The following is a 21,242-nucleotide window of genomic DNA, read 5'->3' on the forward strand; positions in this document are numbered from 1 at the left end:
ATCAACTTTGATATTTAAATTTGCCAAAAAAGGTGAATTTAAAAAGTAGGTTTGTATATCTTGTTTAAAAAATAATATGTTGGCATGTGTTAGAAATTGCCAAAAAAATTATTCGTTTAAAGAGTGATTTTATAAAAATAAATTAGTCTGTATTATTTGAAAATAAGATATTAGCAATAATTTTATTTTTTTTTAGCATTAACTTCATTAATTCACTAAAATATTCAATTATTTGTTATATGTGAAATATCTGCTATAATAATTTTATCACTTTTGAAATTTGACTTTAGAATTGGCCAAACAAAAAAAATTATTCGTTTAAAGAGTGATTTTATAAAAATAAATTAGTCTGTATTATTTGAAAATAAGATATTAGCAATAATTTCAATTTTTTTAGCATTAACTTCATTAATTCACTAAAATATTCAATTATTTGTTTTATGTGAAATATCTGCTATAATAATTTTATCATTTTTGAAATATGATTTTAGATTTGACAAAAAGAAAATTACTCATTTAAAGGCTGAATTTATAAAAACAAATTAATCTGTTTTATTTGAAAATAAGATATTAGCAGTAATTCCAATTTTTTTAGAATTAACCTTATTAATTCACTAAAATATTCAATTATTTGTTATATGTGAAAAATCTGCTATAATAATTTTATTATTTTTGGAATTTCATTTTTGATTTGATTAAAAGAAAATTCAATTACTAGTTATATGTAAAATATTTTTTAGTACCAATTCCATTAATACTAAAATTAATTTTCATATATGAAAAATTTGCTATAATAACATTAACAATTTTGAAAACTGGAATTACATTAAAGAAAACAAATACATTCATTTAAAGGGTGAATTTTGAATATTTTCATAACTCGTGTGAATCTTCGTTAGTCCTTGACCCGCTCATAAATGGAAAATCTGTATAATCATCATAATTTACGGGATTAATTCGGTTTTAATTAAAAATGCACTTCCCCGCATATTTTATCCCTAAGATTGCCACAAGTAGCCGCCCCACAAAGCACGAAGCTCCGTTTTCATAAACGATCGCAAAAACGCGTGGGTTACAACAAACAATACAACCGTTTCGGTTCATTTGCATAATTACGAAAACCACTAGTTTGCCTTACGACAGAAAAAAGTCTTTAGAGTTTTTCCAGGCCTAATTACTATCTATTTTTTTTGAGCCATAACGCAAATAATTAATGAAATTTGGCGGAGCCAAACAAAGAATCATAAGTTTCTCGGGATTAGTTTAAAATTTTCATCGTTTAAGGAATTAAATTGGCCTGATAAACATTGCGAAAGTGAGTTTCAAACTTCAACGCAAATAAACCAATGTTTATTTTATTTAAAAGTTCTAAAATGATTCGGGAAATTAGAATTATTCATGGCAATTTTATGTTAATTCTCCGAGGATCGAGTATAATAGATTGCACTGAGAAAACAGGGAAGCATGAATGGATTTTGTGACGTGTCTGTATAAAAATTTAATTTAATTCACGAAGAGAAATTTGATACAAACTAGCTTTGGAGCGGTGGCTTTTAATTGAATGAGGTAAGTTGGTGCTTTCCCTTTTCACAAATTCAATAAAACCCAATCTAAATTTAGAGAGGGAAAAAGGATTCAGATGTTTTCCCATCTCTTGTTAATTTTTATGCAGATTATAAAGTTCCGACTTTAACAAGATTATGAAGTTTTGGGACTTTCTGTGAGACGTTAAACAAGATCTCGTCTTGGGTGAACGGACTTTTCATTTACAGACATAGTTTTTATCCCTTTTTTGTTGCCAGTCTGAAAGGAATTCCACGATTGTACAATAAAATTGTTATTGGGTGCGACTATAACAAGCTACGCCACTTCTTGAAGCAGCAGGAGTTTTGATAGAAAAGTCAAACCTCTGAAAAACTAAAAAAGGTTATATTTTTTATCCATCACAATAGTTTAGCTCTTTCGACACCCTCCAATTAACACCTCTCATAATAACGCCCACACCTTCTGATTGTGCAAGACCAACAGTGTAACCCAAACAAAACTAATTTAAAATTTGTATGTTGTTGTTGTTTTTGTGCTCCGTTGCCCCTCGAAATTGTTTTAATAACAGTCGCCATGATATGGCATTATATTACGATGTCATTGTATCGGTGGAACGCTTTGTTTTATCCAATCGTCCGTTTATTGGATTATTTATTTAATTCGAGTCGATGGCTTTTATAATTCGTTTTACTGAACCGGTAAATGGATAAATGTCATTGTTTCCTGCGTAGTTGAAGGTCTACGTTGCTAATTAATCGTGCTGCTCCTTCAATCCCTCAACAGGGGCTCTTTTATACGTGACAGTTAAATTGTGACTGTGATATTGATTATATACAAAAATGTAAATTGAAATTTATCACCTAAAAAAGAGCAGTTCAGACAAAATTAAATATCTTTCAAACGTTTTATAAATGTTTCAGTAAGAAGTTCTGATAAAATTAAATATGTTCCAAACTTTGTCTAAATTACTACTTAAGTGAAGGGAATTAGCCCAAAAATACTCAAAAAAAACTTTAATACTCAAAATGTTAATTGATTAATTATACACAAAAATGTCATATGAAATTCATCACTGAAAAGTGAGCAGTTCAGATAAATTTAAAGTATTAAAAGATTGCACTTACTACTTGTTATTAAAATAGTATCCTTACCTGAAAAAAAAGACATTATTAATAATTTTACATACATTTTTCAATATTTACAATTCAATGCAATGACTAACAGTAGCCTCAGGTAATTTTATATTATTGTAAAACTAATTTGTATGTAAAACATATCGTTGCTCAAGTCGGTGATATAAACATATGTAATAATATTGTATGCATTTGCATATAGTACAGCGTCTAAGAATTAAAATGCCCATTGAATTTTAAACAACCCCATTACTTTGAATCTTATGTAGGTAGTGACACATCCTTTGTATTGTAGTTACGTGTGTGGGAATAATTAAGCTCTCTTTCAAACGAGAATATGGTAGAATTCGTAAAATGAAATTTTTTTAACGTCCTTTTCTTTTGATCTAGAAGAATGGGTTTTTCTTTTGTTACGCCCTATTCAAACTGAAAATAATTAACAAGTGTTAATTTACTATGTAATACTACTGGAAGTCTGAAGAAATTTAATCTAATAGGAAATGAATTAAAATATTTAAATTAAAGGATTTTTTATATAAATTTTTGATCAAAAAAGAGAATAGTATTATACAATCAAATATAGAAAGAAAAACTAATTAATTATTTCTTATACACCCACTTTTTTAACATATTTTTTACGTAGGTGCAGTATTTTAAAAAATACAATTAATAGGTTGAAAAAATAAATTGAATTAATTAAAGTATATTTGGTGAATAACAAAATTAATGATGTTTTAATATGCACTGAATTAAATGTAGATAACAAACACTCTGTATAAAATTTTGGAGCAGTATTAATAGCTTCTTAATGTGTATTTCAAAAATTAACTTTCCAAATCGGAATTGGTGACTCCAGAGGCATTTTAGTGGGATGGATGAATAAAATAATAAAGTTATTTAAATTCTGTTCAAAATAAATAAGAAAAGTAGTTCGTCAATATGTAATTGATAGAAAAATTTCAAACCAACATTTTATTCCGTTCTCCATAAACTTCTGATGAATAAATTAGGTGAATCATCCAATATAATATAGGCATATTTGTTTTTATTTTTAGCCTAGTTTAGGCCCCCGAAAAAAATTAGTAACACCAATTAAAAAAGCAAATTTATTGAGTGATTATGTAAATTAATAACGCCGAAATGAGTCCAATTAGTAAGTTTTTTTTTTAAACCAAAACAATCGGCCGAAAAGTCCGACGATAAAAACGCGTCTGGACTGGATGGATGAAAAACAAAAACGGATGACAATTTGCAAAAGTGGTTGTTTAGGCGTGAAAACCGGTAACAAGATTCCATCAACACGATTATCAATTTGACAAGGCTTGAAGAAAACTCCATTACATCTTGATTAATCCAACGTTACGTCGTTCGGTTATCGAGACCGGTGGTAATTGGAAAAAAACCTTTGAAACCATTTCCTTTTTTTTGATATTCGTTGATCATAATTCATATAGAGATACTATTTTGTTGTCAATGAAATGATACAATGAAATACAATGTATTTGAACAAAGTAATATATCAACAAAGAGAACACAAATTGACAATATTGCACAATACGGCAACTTATTGATTCCAGTTGCAATTTCGTTCTTGACACAATTTCCTATCATCCATATCTACACGAGTCGTAAATACACATCGAACCCTCAATCCTCAGGAATAATTTGTGTCGGAGCGATACATCAGCAATTTTATGTAACATAAACCAAACCGGACAAGAAACCGTATATCTGTCCCAAGAACATAAATTCCACAGCAGTTACAAAGGCACAGGTCCTTAAAGGAAACATAGGTTCTGGTTTAGTCGACCTTTGGATGTCCAGGCCAAAATCCTGGGCTTCAGGGTTAGTAATTAACTGCGATTTATGTCTGGGATGTACGAGGTGTTAAGAGCAAACAAAACGACACATTTAAATTCCTTTTCGAGAACACAAGGGTGGATTAAAGGTTAAGGGTTTAATTTGTATAGTCTAAGTCGGATGAATTAAATGAACTTGTCTTTCATTTCCATTTTAAGGCCTGTACACTTAAAAACTTTTACTTTACATTATTTTTACACAGAAAAATTATGGATTAAAGACTAGTGTGAAAAACTGGACTTTTTTACAATTATGCGTTATACTTTTTCAATGAAATTTATATTAACAATAAGTCGACAATATTGTACTGTGTGGCAACTCACAGATTTCACTTGCAATTTCCTTCTTGACACAACTTCTACACGAGTCGTAAGTACACATAGAACCCTCAATCCTCAGGAATAATTTGTGTCGGAGCGATGCATCAGCAATTTTATGTAACATAAACCAAACCGGACAAGAAACCGTATATACGTCCCAAGAACATAAATTCCGCAACAGTTACAAAGGCGCAGGTCCTTTAAAGGAAACATAGGTTCTGGTTTAGTCGACCTATGGATGTCGAGGCCAAAATCCTGGGCTTCGGGGTTAGTAATTAACTGCGATTTTTGTCTAGGATGTGCGAGGTATTAGTAGCAAACAAAACGACACATTTAAATTCCTTTTCGAGAACAAAAGGGTGGATTAAAGGTTAAGGGTTTAATTTGTTTCGTCTAAGTCAGATGAATTAAATGAACTTGTCTTTCATTTTCATTTTAAAACCTGTAAACTTGAAAACATTTATTTTATTATGCTTTTATACAGAAAAATTATGGATTAAAGACTAGTGTGAAAAACTGGATTTTTTACAATTATTCTTTATACTTTTTCAATGAAATTTATATCAACAAGTTGAAAATATTGCACTCTATGGATTGACACAATTTTCCATCTTCCATATCTACAAGAGTCGTACATACACATCGAACCCTCAATCCTCAGGAATAATTTGTGTGGGAGCGATACATCAGCAATTTTATGTAACATAAACCAAACTGGACAAGAAACCGTATATCCGTCCCAAGAACATAAATTCCGCAACAGTTACAAAGGCACAGGTCCTTAAAGGAAACATATGTTCTGGTTTAGTTGACCTTTGGATGACCAGACCAAAATCCTGGCTTCAGGGTTGGTAATTAACTGCGATTTATGTCCGGGATGTGTGAGGTATTAGGAGCAAACAAAACGGCTCATTTAAATTCCATTTCGAGAATGGAAAGGTGGTTTAAAGGTTAAGGGTTTAATTTGTTTCGTCTAAGTCGGATGAATTAAATGAGCTTGTCTTTCATTTCCATTTTAAGACCTTTAAACTCAAAAACATTTATTTTACATTGCTTTTATACAGAAAAATTATGGATTAAAAACTAATGTGAAAAACTGTTTTTTTTACAATTATGCTTTATACTTTTTCAATGAAATTTATATCAACAAGTTGACAATATTGCACTCTGTGGATTGACACAATTTTCCATCATCCATATCTACAGGAGTCGTAAATACACATCAAACCCTCAATCCTCAGGAATAATTTGTGTGGGAGCGATGCATCAGCAATTTTATGTAACATAAACCAACCCGGACAAGAAACCGTATATCCGTCCCAAGAACATAAATTCCGCAACAGTTACAAAGGCACAGATCCTTAAAGGAGACATAGGTTCTGGTTTGGTCGACCTTTGAATGAGCAGACCAAAAACCTGGGCTTCGGGGTCAGTAATTAACTGCGATTTACGTCCGGGATGTGCGAGGTATTAGGACCAAACAAAACAGCACATTTAAATTCCATTTCGAGAATGGGGTGGTTTAAAGGTTAAGGGTTTAATTCGCTTCGTCCAAGTCGGATGAATTAAACGAACTTGACTCTCATTTCTTTTTTAAGATGGTGAAACATCAATTTTATTTATACTGCTTTTGCGAAGAATTATGAATCTTTATTACATTTATTAAGAGCAGTTTTATCCACTTTTTAACACTTCAAAAATCTTGACACGCAGGCATCCGGCAAAGGAACGCTGCGTCCTTTTATCACCCCAGATATGTGCACAACTTGTGAACGAACTGCAGCATAAACAAACGTGACGAGATTAAAATGGAACAACCTGGCGTTTTATTTATTTATTTATCATTAAAATTTTCCGCACGTTCGCCGCGAACCACAGTTAGGTATTTATGATAGGTCATCAAATCGCCATCTAACCTTGCACTGCCGGGTCTAGAGCATCGTGGTCTATAAATAAAATGCGGACACGCGCCACTGAAAAACACAATAAACAATTGTGCCGAACACAATAAGGCGTTTTATTTGTTAATGCGAGGACGGGCGTTGAAATTCCGCTAATTTAACTGAAACATGGGCGTGTGATAAACACCGAACGTGTCCGGAATCAAAAGAAAATGGACCTTTGTTTGGCCATTACGAATATGACGAGAAGCTCCCGTCTTACGCTATTTAACCACCTGACAAGCAATAGTTAATATTTTATTATTACCATTCTACAGGGTATGAACTGGATAACCTGGGATAAAATTAATCAGAAAATCTAAGCAAAAAGGGTGTCAAATTTTAATAAACTCTACGAAGAAGTTCAAAATCAATGAAAAAAATATTAAACGATTATATTGAAAAGCTACTGAAGTCAATTAAAAAAGGTGTTTAGAATTTATTAAAGATATTTGAGATACTAAATATTTATTTTACTAAATAATTATTAAAATATAATAAGTAAAAAATAAGAAATGTATCAAATTTCCTTTAAAACAAGAAATCCTTGAGTTGTTCAAAAACTCCTTGAAGTCACGCAATTGGCAAAGTAATAACACATCGAATTTGCAATCATTTAAAATTCCATTCATAATACTAACCTGAAGATTTTAAATATATGATTTATGTAAATTTATTAAATAAAAGAACAGCGTCGAGTGTGAGAAAATCATAATCTTGCTCAAGTCGTGTCGATTATAATACCATTATTATCGTTTCTTTTGTTTCCCGCGGCACAAACATACGCCAAATTGGCAATTATCTTAATTACGACTTATGTGTCTCCCAGATAATACTATTGTTATAAATATTCATTCGTATGGCATAAAATGAAAGCTCAATGTCGGGCAAATAATCTTATTGTACAAGAGGTAATTGTAATGAAGTAATTTTAATTGCATTATGTAAAATAAAAAAATTCCACTTTTAATATAATGCAATATTAACCATAAATTTATGGTCAAAAACATGGGAACGTCCAAGGTCCACAGGAGATGCATTTTTATTCAAACCGAAGGCAATTTGGTGCAAACCAGAGTTGTGTTGTCTTTTTTAAAACTGAAAGTGCGTTTATTAGTTTGTACTCTTCACGCCAACCCCAAAACATACCCAAACGGTAAATATCCCTTTCAAACAGATAAATATGTTGAGTAAATACAAACAAGTTGTTTGATGTGTTTCTCGCAAGAAATTATTCCCAACTAAAATTTCCCTTTCAAGTTAATTAAATTAACGAAACATCAACGTTGTTCAATATTAATTGGAACTCATTTTCCTCCAACAATTAAATTTACTGTTAATAATTAATGTGTGAAGAGTTAACGTTAAAAATTACCACAAAAATGTATCGCTTAAACACAAGTCATAAAAATTTGTCATAAAATGAAAACAATTTAATTTAAAGACAATTTCTCTTAATCGAAATTTCATCAAAGCACAAAATATGTGTTTCCATATTCGCATATTTCATTTTATTTTTTTTTATGTATTATGAATTCAATTATTTGAACAATTTATAGTATGCAAAACGTTTGTGTTGTTTAATAAAATAGTTAAATATGGGAATATTTTTTTATTTATTTTATTTATATATTTACAAAAGTCACATAAATCATGGACGAACTCTGTATTTCAAAACACATTTTATTAGAGGTCCCTTTGTTGGCTCTCTTTTCTATCTTTCCGATTTTCAGGAGTATGTAAGTAAGGTTATGTTAGGTTGAGAATTTGCATTTGACCAAGAATTTTTGTTTCGTCTTTTAAAAGACAGAAATTAATTAAAATAACTATAATAAGACTGTTACTTCTTTATTCTTTGCATCATACTTTATATAAATCAGTTAATCTACTCAATTTAACTTTATGTTTGAAAATAGGTTTTATAAGCTTATATAAAAATCTAATAAATCAAATAGATCGACCGTCTATGGAGTTCAAGTCACTCAAAATAAATTTCTCCATAATGGAAATTTTTATTTGTTTTGTTTGTTTAAACAATTTATAATATTTCAACAGATTATATAAAAATCGTTTATTAAAGCCACACAAATCACCGATGAATTGTGAATTTCAAAACATATTTTTTAGAATTACTTTCACTTTGTTATCTGTGTTTTTTTTCTATCCGATTTTCGGGAACATGAAATAAGGTTAAGTTAGGTTGAGAATTTGCCTTTAATCGCTAATTAGTTGTGTAAAATGTAATATTGTCGTTTAATTATTGAGCATTATGCAAAGTACTTTGTTCTAATTTTTTCAGCGAGAAATTAATCAAGTTAATTTTTTCTCCACTCATATATAAAATAGTTTTCTTGTGTTGTCTTTTGAGATACAGAAATTAATCAAAATAACTGTCATGAAACTGTCTGAGACGAGTATTTCTTTCTTCTCTCCATCATATTTTATACAAATCATATAATCTACTCAATTTAATTTTATGTTGAAAATAATAGGTTTTGTAAGCTTACTTAAAAATAGTCAATCAGAATAAAATTCTTAATAATGGGAATTTTCATTTATTTTGTTTATTTAAAATCTCAACAGATTATATAAAACACAAATCACCGATGAATTCTAAATTTCAAAAGACATTTTTAGAGTTCCTTTTACTTCGTTATCTGCCTTTTCTCTCATCGATTTTCATGAGCATAAAGCACTTATAAAATATATTTTTAAAGAAAATTTGATTGTAATTAGAAAAGTTCTCCCACATAATGTAGTAAATATTTAATATTTGTATTTGTTCAATGAAACTAATTTTCCAAGAATTCTTGTTTCAACTTTTAAAGGACAGAAATAAATCTTCCTTTTTTCCATCATATTTTATATAAATTATTTAATCTACTAAATGTATATTTTATGTTTGTAGGTTTTATAAGCAATTTGAAAATACAAATAAATTAAATAGGTCGACCGTCTAGGGTTTCCAGAAATCATAACCTCTCTCAACCGACTTTAATTGAATTAATAAAATTGTAAAGGATTTTGATGGGAATAATATGTTTTTTCCTTAGTTTTCGACAATTACTAGGATTTCCCTTATTGTTGGAGTTTTATTGAAACTTTTTTAGGTTAGTTTAGGATATAATTTCATTAGAAATACACAAATATTATTATACCACTATACTGAACAACATTTATCTTTTATCCCTTAAACTGATTATCTAAATATTACTTTGATAAATCAAATAAAAATTGGAATATTTTAACTAAATATTTTAATAGTTGGCTTAATTTTGAAATAAGACACTTTACCTAACCTAACATAACTTATTCTAACCTATCCTAACCCATCTTAACCTAACTTAACCTAACCTAACATAACTTAGTCTAACCTGTCCTAACCCATGTTAACCTAACTTAACCTAACCTAATTTAACCTAGTTTTTTAATAAATCAGTGTGACTGATATAAAATTTTACGTTTGGACAGCAACTTTAGTACGCTGTTCTTCATGGTGAGTTGGGAATTCAAACAGTAAACGATTACACCAGTTTATGATCTCAGCCCATAACATTTTAACATCTATTTTCCAAGTAAAATTACCACCAAATGTTCTTTTTGGTCACTTAATTAGCACATAAATAGCACATTATTTTCCATTACCATCGAGCTTTTCAAAGGTTAATGATACTCGAGGTCTTTACTGTCGATTTTGAACGATCGTTAAAATTTTTATTTGAGCAGACGAATAGCACATAATTGAGAACTAAATTTAATGTAAAGCCAACGAAAATAATTGATTAAAAATATGTAAGTTTAATTTAATGTTTAATGAATAAAATCGAATAATCCTCACAATCAACAAAGTAATAAAGATTAAAGTCAATTCCCAAAGAAATACGACCATCTTTATTAATTTTTTTCCGGTGCTCTCCAAGCCAAGCTTTGACGTTCACTTTGTGGATTCTAGCGCGAGCATCAGAATTCCTTAAATCCAAAAGGTGCCTCGCGATGGGAAATAATTGGAATTCCGGCACAGTGATAATAACTATAAAGGACACATAATGCCGTCGAGTCGCATGTCTAATTCCTCAAGGCTGGAGGCAAAATTTAATCATGCGGGGCGAACTGAATAAATAAATGCACACGTCTGCAGCTAAGCTAACGTCGGAAAATTTAATGGCACTGTGGGTTTGGGGAATTCCGCTTGTAAAAATGGCGAATGCGCAACTATTCAAAACGTTCCTAGTTTCGAACACATATTAAATTAATGCAATTACTCTATGCTAGTAAATTTCTTGTATAAATAAAATATAGTTATACTTTATTTTAAATGTTAGTGTTTAGCTTAAAATTATTATTGATTATTTATATTATCGTTTATTTTTAAAATTTATTTGCAGGATTTACAAGTTTATTTTAAAATTTTTATGCGTCGTAATCGAGAAAATGTTTATTGATCATTTAATATTTCTGATGAAGTTATTTATATGTATACAGTGAGGTCGTAAAAATCCTCTCGCAACTCGTGCCAATTAAATGATGTGTCCTGAAATTCAGCTCTCATATTTCCAAACACTATCAATGTGAAAATTTATTTTACGGTCTCACTGTATACTGTAAGTATGAAATTTTTATTTAGTTTACTATTTGTTGCTGTATAAACATAAATGGTAATATATAATTTTTGTAGGTACATCTAATTTTTATTGACAAATGCTGTTCAATTTTTGGAGATATACATAACACATTAAATGAAACGCTCATAATTCTTTAAATATTCAGCCAATTTTAGCTAACAAAATAAATCATAAAAATACCTTTCAAATGAGGCAACCTTTCCATAAAAAATAATTTAGAGATATTAAGCGATATCTAAAATGAGACAATTTAATTTATTTATTAATATTATTTCCTCATAAATGATAATCAACAATATAAAAACACCAAATAAATTTTAAAATATGTATAATCTTAATATTATTTACCACTATAATATCTTCTATAGCCAGTCAATTTCAACTTTCAAACTTTCTTAGAGAAAAATTTAAAGTTTGTGGCAATAAATAATTTCTAATTTTTTAAACTTAGAATTCTAATTCATATTTCATTGTATAAGTTTAAACGAGAACTCATTTATAAATACCCCATATTAAATTCAATTTTTTATTTTGTTAAGATTTTTTGTTACAATTATAAATAAAAATATATTTTTAAATAAATATTCAAAGATATCCATAAACAAAAATAGTGTAGAAAGATTAAGCGATATCTGAAACGAGGTAATATAATTTATTTATTAATGTAACTTCATCATATATGATAATCAACCAAATAAAAGTACCAATTAGATTTTTAAAATATGTATAATGTTAATATTATTCACGACAATCAATATTCTATAATCTCAAGTCAAAATTTCAATTTTAATGACATTCTTCATTCAAAAATTTTAGAATGTTTTAATATATATTGATTTATTTATTATTTTTCATCTGAACCAATAGTTTAATTATTTTAAACTTCAAATCTTCCATTTTAAACTTCAAATTTTGACTTATTTTTCATTTCTAACACACGTTTATAAAATATAAAACATATAATACCTATACATATATATGTATATTGAATTTTTTAATAATACATACTAAATAGTCATTTTTAAAGGATTATCCAATACACTAAATGAATTGTTCATAATTCTTTTGGCCGATTTTATTGTAAAATTTAATTGACGATTTATTGAGCGAGAAATTGAACGAACAAAACGAGGCAATTCAATTTATTAGTCAATGTAACGTCCAAATAAATGAAGCTGTAAATAATTTATTAAAAAACGTATATTATCAAATTTATTCAGCACCATTCCACAATCACAAATCAACATTTCCATGACATTCTTGGTTGTAAACTTATAAAATGTGTCAATAAATATCGAACTTCTTATAATTTTTCACTTTAATGATTTAAAGCCACTTGGAAGTTAAAATTTTAGTTTATATTTCATTTCTAACACACGTTTATAACTCTAACGGATTTATAGTCAACATAATATAGTTGACAGTTCGTTATTAACTTTACGACTACGAGCAACATTTAACATTTTGCACCAGTTAACTTATTTCGATTACAAAATGGATATATTAACTTTTATTATTTTGTCTCGTTACGCACTCCGATTTCTACTTTATTATGCATAATTCAAGCTGTTTTTTTTTATTCATATTATGCATTCGAATAACAACAAATTTCGCAACGCCACAAGTAAACAATTATAAAATATCACGACAATATGGGAGAGTTATGTTGACGTGGGTTGAATTAAACAGTTAATATTTCATTCATTCATTTGCCGTCTCTATATTTAGTTGGGGCAATGGTAAAAGGCGTCAGATTAATAAGTCTTTCATGCTACAAATCGTATCCGACTTTTATAATGTCAATGCTACGCTAATGAGGGTCAAATTGGACAGAAATAACCTTGATATAGTTCCAATCTTACCTATTCATTTTCCAACCAGTTTTTGGACTAGTTTAGACGAAATAAAAGTGCCACGATAAAATCCCATTTTACTTTTAAGCAATAATTGAGATTTATTTGTTTTGTTCCCGATAACATTTGTTTTCCTAATGGCTTAACTTGATTAAATATTTGAGGTAAAAACAAGTGAAGTAACGCATAACTTTGTAAGGAGTCAACTCCGATAAAGATCAAGGATAAATGACGAATATCTACGTTGAACACTGTTAGAAGCGAAGAAGGAAAACATTCCCCGTCGTCGGGCAACGTGTGATCAATAAACACTCACCTTCATCATCGTCCTCCTCCTCTTCGTGAGAGCATTCGCGACATTCCCTGCACACCGGAGCCCTTTGTCCTCTCCTGGCCATCTGTTGCAACGCCAACAGCTGTTGTTCGCCCAGCTCCATGTCCTTGTACCCCTCCGGAGGACTGAGAGTGACCGCGTCCACGAACTCGATCGGCGGCGCGAATTTCGGACTCTGCGGCGTCTGGTCGTACCCGTCGTACATGCAATTGCAGTTCGGCTCGCAGCACTGCAGCCGCACCATCTCGTGCTGGTTGCAGGTGCAGACGCTGTCGTCGTCGTCCTCGTCGAAGTCGCACTCCTCGCGTATGAGGATGATGTAGTCGGCGTCGAAGAACTCATTCTTGTTCTCGTTGAACACTACGCGGTTCTTTTTGTCCTTGTTACGACCCGGCTTCTTGAGGAGGGACTTGAGATTGTTCTTGTCGGGGTTGTGCTTGGAACGCTCCGTTTCCGTGCCCATGTTGGTGTTGGACTCGCGCATTATTATGAAGTTTTCCTCTGAATCGCTGTCGAACTCATCGTACACCTCCACGTAACCGTTGAAGTCGTCGTAGCAGATCTGGCGGGGGTCGAACTGGCAGAAGTCTAGGCTGTTCTCCGGCGGGATGAGGTCTTCCTCGTCGTAAGGTGCGGAGGCATGCCTGTGGAGGTTCTCTTCCGTCAGCTCCGACTGCGGAGGTATCTTATTGTGGTTGGTGTCGTACTGGTTCGGTTTGTTTATGTCGTCAGTTATACCGGCCTGTTTGAGCTTCTCCTCGAGGTGTTTGAGCCTCGATTTGTTGTCGTCGACGCGCTTATTCAAGTCCTTGCTGTAGAGTATCGCATTGGCGGACTCCAAGGAGGTGAGTTCGGACGTGTCGCTCGAGTGGCGGCCGTTGTCGCTCGTCACTCTTTCACTTTCGCCCGCGCGTCCACTTTTGCTTTCGACCGTTTCAAACACTAGCCGCCCGTTTTGGAACTTCCAGACGAGATGCGAGTGCGGAGTGGCGGTGTCCGGTGCGGGACGGCCGGCCTCGTCGTCTCGTGGCCACTTGGCATCACTGCAGTCCGGCGGCGGTGGTGCAACACTACTGTCACTGTCCGCCGCGATGCATCTGACAGCGCCAGCTACGGTGTGGGTGGTAGACGCGTGCGACGGCCGTCGATTCGACGTGGCACAGGGCTTGGAGGCCGCGCTACAACTGCACCCGCCGCTGTCTGCGCACTCCGGCACGCCGCTCGCGATCGATGGATCCAGAGACTCATGGCCCGCGCACTTGTTTCCGTCGAGACCCTTTGCCGCACGCTTTTCTCCTTCTGTTGTTGCGGCCGCGGACGCCGACGACGGTTCCGCCGATGCCGTTTTTGCAGCAGGCAGCTCCGCGTCCTGGACACGTTCCAGGTCCTGGGACAGGACGCTGGGGGTACGCGGTGGTGGCTCCATTTCAGACGCTTCGGCACTCACTGGAATGGCAATGGGTTCGATTAGTGCGGTTGTTAAGGTGGGATGTTCGATACACACAATACAACCCCATCTCCAAGTCTGCTTATTAATATTAATTCTCTGACTTTCCGAAGTGGAGTCTTGAGATTTTTAATTTAAAAAATATATATATAATATCAATATTTTTCAACTTTTTTTAATATTAGAGAACTTTCAAATCTGAACGTAATTATCTTGAAGTGGGAATGAGCTTCTTTAACTATTTTTTTGACATATTAATGAAAAATTGAGAATAAAAAAAGGCTTATTTAATTTTTTTTTTTTTATTTTAGAAAAAGTAAAGAATATTTCCAACTCTCAAATTTAAACTTAACGAACGTAGTACAAGTAAGTGTCTACCAAACTTTTTGATGCGAGACAAATGAAAAATCGACAATGAAAAAGAACTTGACAATAATTTATTATTTTTTTTTTTTTTTTCAAATAGTTTAAGTTTTACCAACTTTCGTATTCCTCAACCTAAACGTAATGAATTTCTAGAAATTTTTCTGATTCCATTTAATGTAACATATTATTATTTTTTAGTTTTTTAACTTTCCTCGAATTACCAAACTTCCAGAAACTTTTCTAACTCATTTTATGTAAGGTATTTTAAAAATTTACAATGAAAAAACACTTCACAATGTCAATGTATTAATATATTTAAACATCTTCAGTTTTTCTTACTTGAAGAAAGTAAAGAATATACTTTCCACTTTCAGTTTTGAAGATTTTTAAAATGAAGTATGAGTAAGTCTTTAGAAAACATTACTAGCTCATTTTATGCATGGCAAATGAAAAATCGACAATGAGGAAAGACTTCACATTGTTAATTTTTTATTGTTTTTAAATATTTTAAGATTTCTAACTTTCTTCGAACTCTCAAAGTTAAACGTAACTCACCTGAACTACTAATGTATCTTTAGAACGTTTTCAAAGTCATTTTATGTAAGGTAAATTAAAAATCGGCAATGAAAAAAGACTTCACAATGTCAATTTATTAATATATTTTAATTCCGTAAGTTTTTTTACTTTTGAAAAAAGTAGTAATATACTTTCAACATTCAAATTTAAAAGTATTTAACGTGAAGTATGAGTAAGTCTCTAGAAAACATTTTTAGCTCTTTATATGAATGAAAAATCAGCAATGAGAAAGGACTTCACAATGTTAATTTAATATTGTTTTTAAATATTTTAAGATTTCTAACTTTCTTCGCATTCTCAATCTTAAATGTAATAAACGTGAAGAACGAATGTATCTCTAAAAACTTTTCAACTCATTTTATGTATGGTAAATTAAAAATGGACAATGAAAAAAGACTTCACAATGTCAATTTATTAATATATTTAAACTTCCTAAGTTTTTTTTTTACTTTTGAAAAAGTAAAAAATATACTTTCAACTCTCAATTTTAAAAGTATTTAAGGTGAAGTATGAGTAAGTCTCTAGAAAACATTTCTAGCTTGTTTTATGGATGGCAAATAAAAAATCAGCAATGAGAAAGGACTTCACAATGTTAATTTATTATTATTTTTAAATATTTTACGTTTGCTAACTTTCTTCGAACTCTCAAACTCAAAATGTAACGAACGTGAATGAATATTTAGACATTTTTTAACTCATGTATGTAAATTAAAGGAAAAATCGACATTCAAAAAATATTTCACAGTGTCAATTCGTAAATATCCTAAGTTTTTTTAATTAAAAAAAAAGAATATACCTTCAACTTTCAATTTTAAAGGTATCGAAGGTGAAGCATGAGTAAGTCTTTAGAGAAAACATTTTTAGCTCATTTTATGCATGGAAAATAAAAAATCAGCAATGAAAGAGGACAATGTTAATTTAACATTATTTTTTAAGATTTCTCTCAAACTTAAACGTAATGAACGTCAAGTATGAATATATCTCTAGAAAATTTATTTTATGTAGGGTGATTTAAAAATCGACAATGGAAAAAGACTTCACAAAGTCAATTTATTAATATTTTTAAATATCATTTTTTTTTAATTTTGAAAAATATAAAGAATATACTTCCAATTCTCAAATTCAATCAAACATAATGAATGTGAAATATGAGAAAATACAAAAAATAAAAAAATATTTGTATTTTATTTGATTTGTACTAAAAATAATATTACATTATGTATTTTCTATTAAAATAATATATTTTTTAAATAAAACAATTTAATTGGAAACAGTAGCTTAGCAATTTAATTCTATAATAAAAGTAAATAATATATAGATAAAATATAATATTTATAAATATTATTTAAATTTAATTTTCATCGCCATAAATTATATATTATTTTTTATTAGTTAATAAAAACGTTGTATTACACATCTAGTTGAATTTAAAAATTCACATTTCCCTCCCCTTTATTCCTTGTCATAAAAATAGTAGATAACAAAATTGGATCCTTTGGTATCAGAAGACCGTGCTTTGTCATAAAATTTTTAACCCACATAAAGTGTTTAAACACATTGTGTTTTCGCATTTTTAGACTTAAATATTAGTACATTAACATAACCTTCCTCTTTTTATATTATATTTTTGACATTCTCATTAAAAAAAGTAAAGTTAAATGTACGGTTTTTTGTTGAAGTTAAATAATACGAACATGACATAACCGTTGTGTTACCAATTAAATAAAATGAAAAAAACAAACATACCAGAACAGTTATCCGTTGTATCAACGCTGTTGTCTTGGAGCAATTGATCCGGCGAACTGGAAATATTAAGGCATCCTCCATCCAAATCTGACGAACACTGTTCGTTAACTGCAAAAAAAGTCCCAGTCAATATTACAAACAAAAATTAATGCATTCAACTTGTAAACAACTGGATGTTGAGACTGAAAGCTTGAAACTTTCTTTAACCAATTAAAGTTATCAACTGAAAAGTTTTCAGAAAGGAAAGTTATTCAATGAAGACTACGGAATAAAACGGGAGTTGCTGCACTTCTGACGGATTGTAAAAATAAGTTTTATATTATTAATTCTCTTTTATCGTAAACATAAAAATTTACAGCGAAATCCGTATAAAACCGTTTTAATCGCTTTAAATGCTCGGGGCAGCATGTAGCAACGTAATGAGCATGAGTCATTAAAAACATTTTGATTGTTGTTACTATTGAATGTTTTACACTAATGTAATACGCTCAAGGCTTTCAGGGATTACCTAAGATTTATCTTGTGATCGTATAAAAAATGTTATTATATACTAATTGCGTTTCTCTTTAAATCAGTAACTCTGTCATTGATACATTCCAAACCTACGTTAAGATTTGTATTATAAAAAAGTACGATAAGTAATTTCCGAGTGAAAACGTTGAAAAACTTTGTCACAAACAAGTCAAAGAAACATAAGTTATTTCGTCAGGAAATCACTGGTTTATTTACTTCTTTGAGGCCTATATTATCCATTGAATATTTGAAATATATACTTAAACATAAAGTTCGAAGTTAAAAATATGATTGACTATACAAGGACTGTTTTTTTGCTTGTCAAGCATTCTTAAAACTGGATATAACTTTGGAACATTTTTTAAATCAGTCCATCTTTAATATTAGATGAAGGAAAATATATTTACCTCCACAATGCATTTGAAGAACATACTGTAAGTATAGATTATCTAAAGTATTAAAATATATTAAAAATATGAGCTGTACTACTTGAATTAGATGACAGTATGTATAATGTTTATTGATTTTTCTGTTATTGATCCTATAACTACTAGAAATTTCCTTAAATTTTTTATAGAAAAAATATCTATTTAAGTACGTGTGATTCTGATGCTAGAAAATTATTTTATTTTTGTTGACGTGTTTGTGGTTTTGCGACGTGAAAAAATGTTACAGCTTTATTGTTTTAATAAAATGCAGGTTTTTACGTAGTTACACAATCGTCTATTTATATCAATAGTTCCAACAATTTTATTCTAAATTTAATTTACAACTAATTTCACTAAATTTGATTAACTTTCCACACAAGATAATTTTATTCAATTAACATAAACAACATACTAAATCATTTAAAATGTAAATCTTCATGGTGAAAGCACAGAAAAATATTGCAATTTGGATGTCATCTGTTCAGAGAACGTACTAAAGTCATTAAACATGGGAAACAAATAAATCAATGCTTGTTCACATCCAACGTTAACAAAAGTAATTTAATCAATACGATTAAATAAGTTAATTGATCAATTTGTTTAGATTTAACAGTCTGCCCTAGACTGATTGAATGTAACTATATTAGTTGTAGGAAAATAATTTAACGTGAAACTAAATCTATTGCCACAGTTAATTTATAAAATAAATAAATAACCATCGCCAGTGTTTAAATCGTATGTCACAAAATGTTTTGTGAACTATTTTTTTAATAATATGACACCAATATTATTAATTTTTACTAAAAACAATTATTTTAGCCAGAAAATGTAATAAAATAATTTCTTTTCAAACAACAGAAGTTTATTCTATTAACATAATCAATCAGAATAAATGATAAATGATGAAAAAAAAAAGTAATTCAAAGTAATCAGTTTATTTAAGTATTGATTTCTTTTATTAATTCTTTAATATAAGGCAATGATGAACCTGTTAATATGTTTTATAATAAAACATTAACAGATATTAACTTGTTAATTTTTTATAATAACAATTCTTTTATTTTATTAAGTAATTCACTGATTACTTTTATTAATTTCTTAATATAAAGTGTGTTTTATAATATAAATTAACTCAAAACATTTTATTTATTTAATTGTGCTGTCAATTAAAAATTAATTGAAAGCCTAAATAAAATTTAAAAAGAAAGTACAAGTTGGTACAAATTAATATAACATTTTTTAAATCTGTCAATTTGCCAGTCACAGAAATTATTTATATTGTCGTAGTTTTACACACTTTCATTTTATGTAATATATAATAGATAAAATAATGTAATTTATCAATAGTGTCAACAACCTTGAACTAAATTTAATTAGCAATAAATTAAATAAATTTGACTAACTTTCCAAACAACAGAAGTTCATTCAATTAACATAAACAATCATTTTAAAGCATTTAAAATGTGAATATTCATGGAGAAAGTATAGAAAAATAATTTAATGTGAATGTCACCTGTTCATAACAGGTTAATTAAATTAAATTAAATCTGGGAAACAAATAAATAAATGCTTGTTAACATGCAATGCTAACAAACGTAATTTAATCAATATGATTCAGAAAGTTAATAGATCAATTTGTTTAGATCTAACAGTCTGCCCTAAAGTCAGTGATATAATTATCATATTAGTTGTAGGAACATAGTGAAACTATTAATAGGATATCTATTGTCACAGGTAATTCATAAAATAAAATAAGTATCAACAGACTGTATTTAAATTAATATTCCAGTACCACAGAATGTTTATTAAACTATTTTTTAATAACATTATTTATGACACCATTATTATTAATTTTAATTAATAACATCAGTATTATTTTAACCAGAAAATGTGCAATCATAAATTATGTATTTTTCATATACAAAAATCTAGTTAAAATAATTTTACAGCAACATGTCATTAAGAATATAAAAAATGGAACTGTTCTTTAATTTACATCATACATGTCCGCTAATTATTCGTAAATTTGTGTGAAAAACGTTTGTTTAAATTTAATTTAAGCTTGTAGTTTTTTACAGAAATTAATCACAGTTTTTATAAAACGTTTCGATTGTTTTGATTGTTTTGATGAATTATGTATGTATTTTAATTTAGATATGTATTTTTAAATTTATTCAATGTCTGCTCCCAATTGTTTATAAATCCTTTAATTAAATTTCAATAGGTGCACCATTAAAACACAACAACGTAACAATAACCAACACTCAGAGGTGACACATAAATAAAAGTTTGCACTCACAATAGTACATTAGGAATATGCACCAGCACACGATATTAATGAATAAATATTGATTCAAAATTTGCGAGTGTATTTCACTTATAAAAGTACCGATTGACTGAAGCGTAAAAATTCGAGTAAAAGGTTGACATACATACATAATGGGTCAGTTCTACAGTTTGCCTTAAAGTAAAAGTTAAAACATAAAAACATAAATCACTTTTTCTTAAAAAACGAATGGAATAATTTTAAAGTAAAGTAAGAAAGCACAAATGTTTATT

General features: G+C 29.8%; 1 protein-coding gene across 1 annotated transcript in view; it reads right to left on the minus strand.

Moving 5' to 3' along the window:
- Positions 1-21,242, minus strand: part of LOC109602512 (uncharacterized) — a 99,527-nt gene that overhangs the window by 58,862 nt on the left and 19,423 nt on the right. The window contains exons 5-6 of the mRNA XM_049966401.1: positions 17,743-17,850; positions 13,590-15,053 (exon numbers count right to left, since the gene is read on the minus strand). Of these exons, the coding sequence (XP_049822358.1) occupies positions 13,590-15,053; positions 17,743-17,850 (1,572 nt within the window). The remainder of the gene's footprint in view (positions 1-13,589; positions 15,054-17,742; positions 17,851-21,242) is intronic.

The sequence above is a fragment of the Aethina tumida genome, chromosome 4 (assembly GCF_024364675.1).
Source record: "Aethina tumida isolate Nest 87 chromosome 4, icAetTumi1.1, whole genome shotgun sequence".
Classification (NCBI taxonomy): domain Eukaryota; kingdom Metazoa; phylum Arthropoda; class Insecta; order Coleoptera; family Nitidulidae; genus Aethina; species Aethina tumida.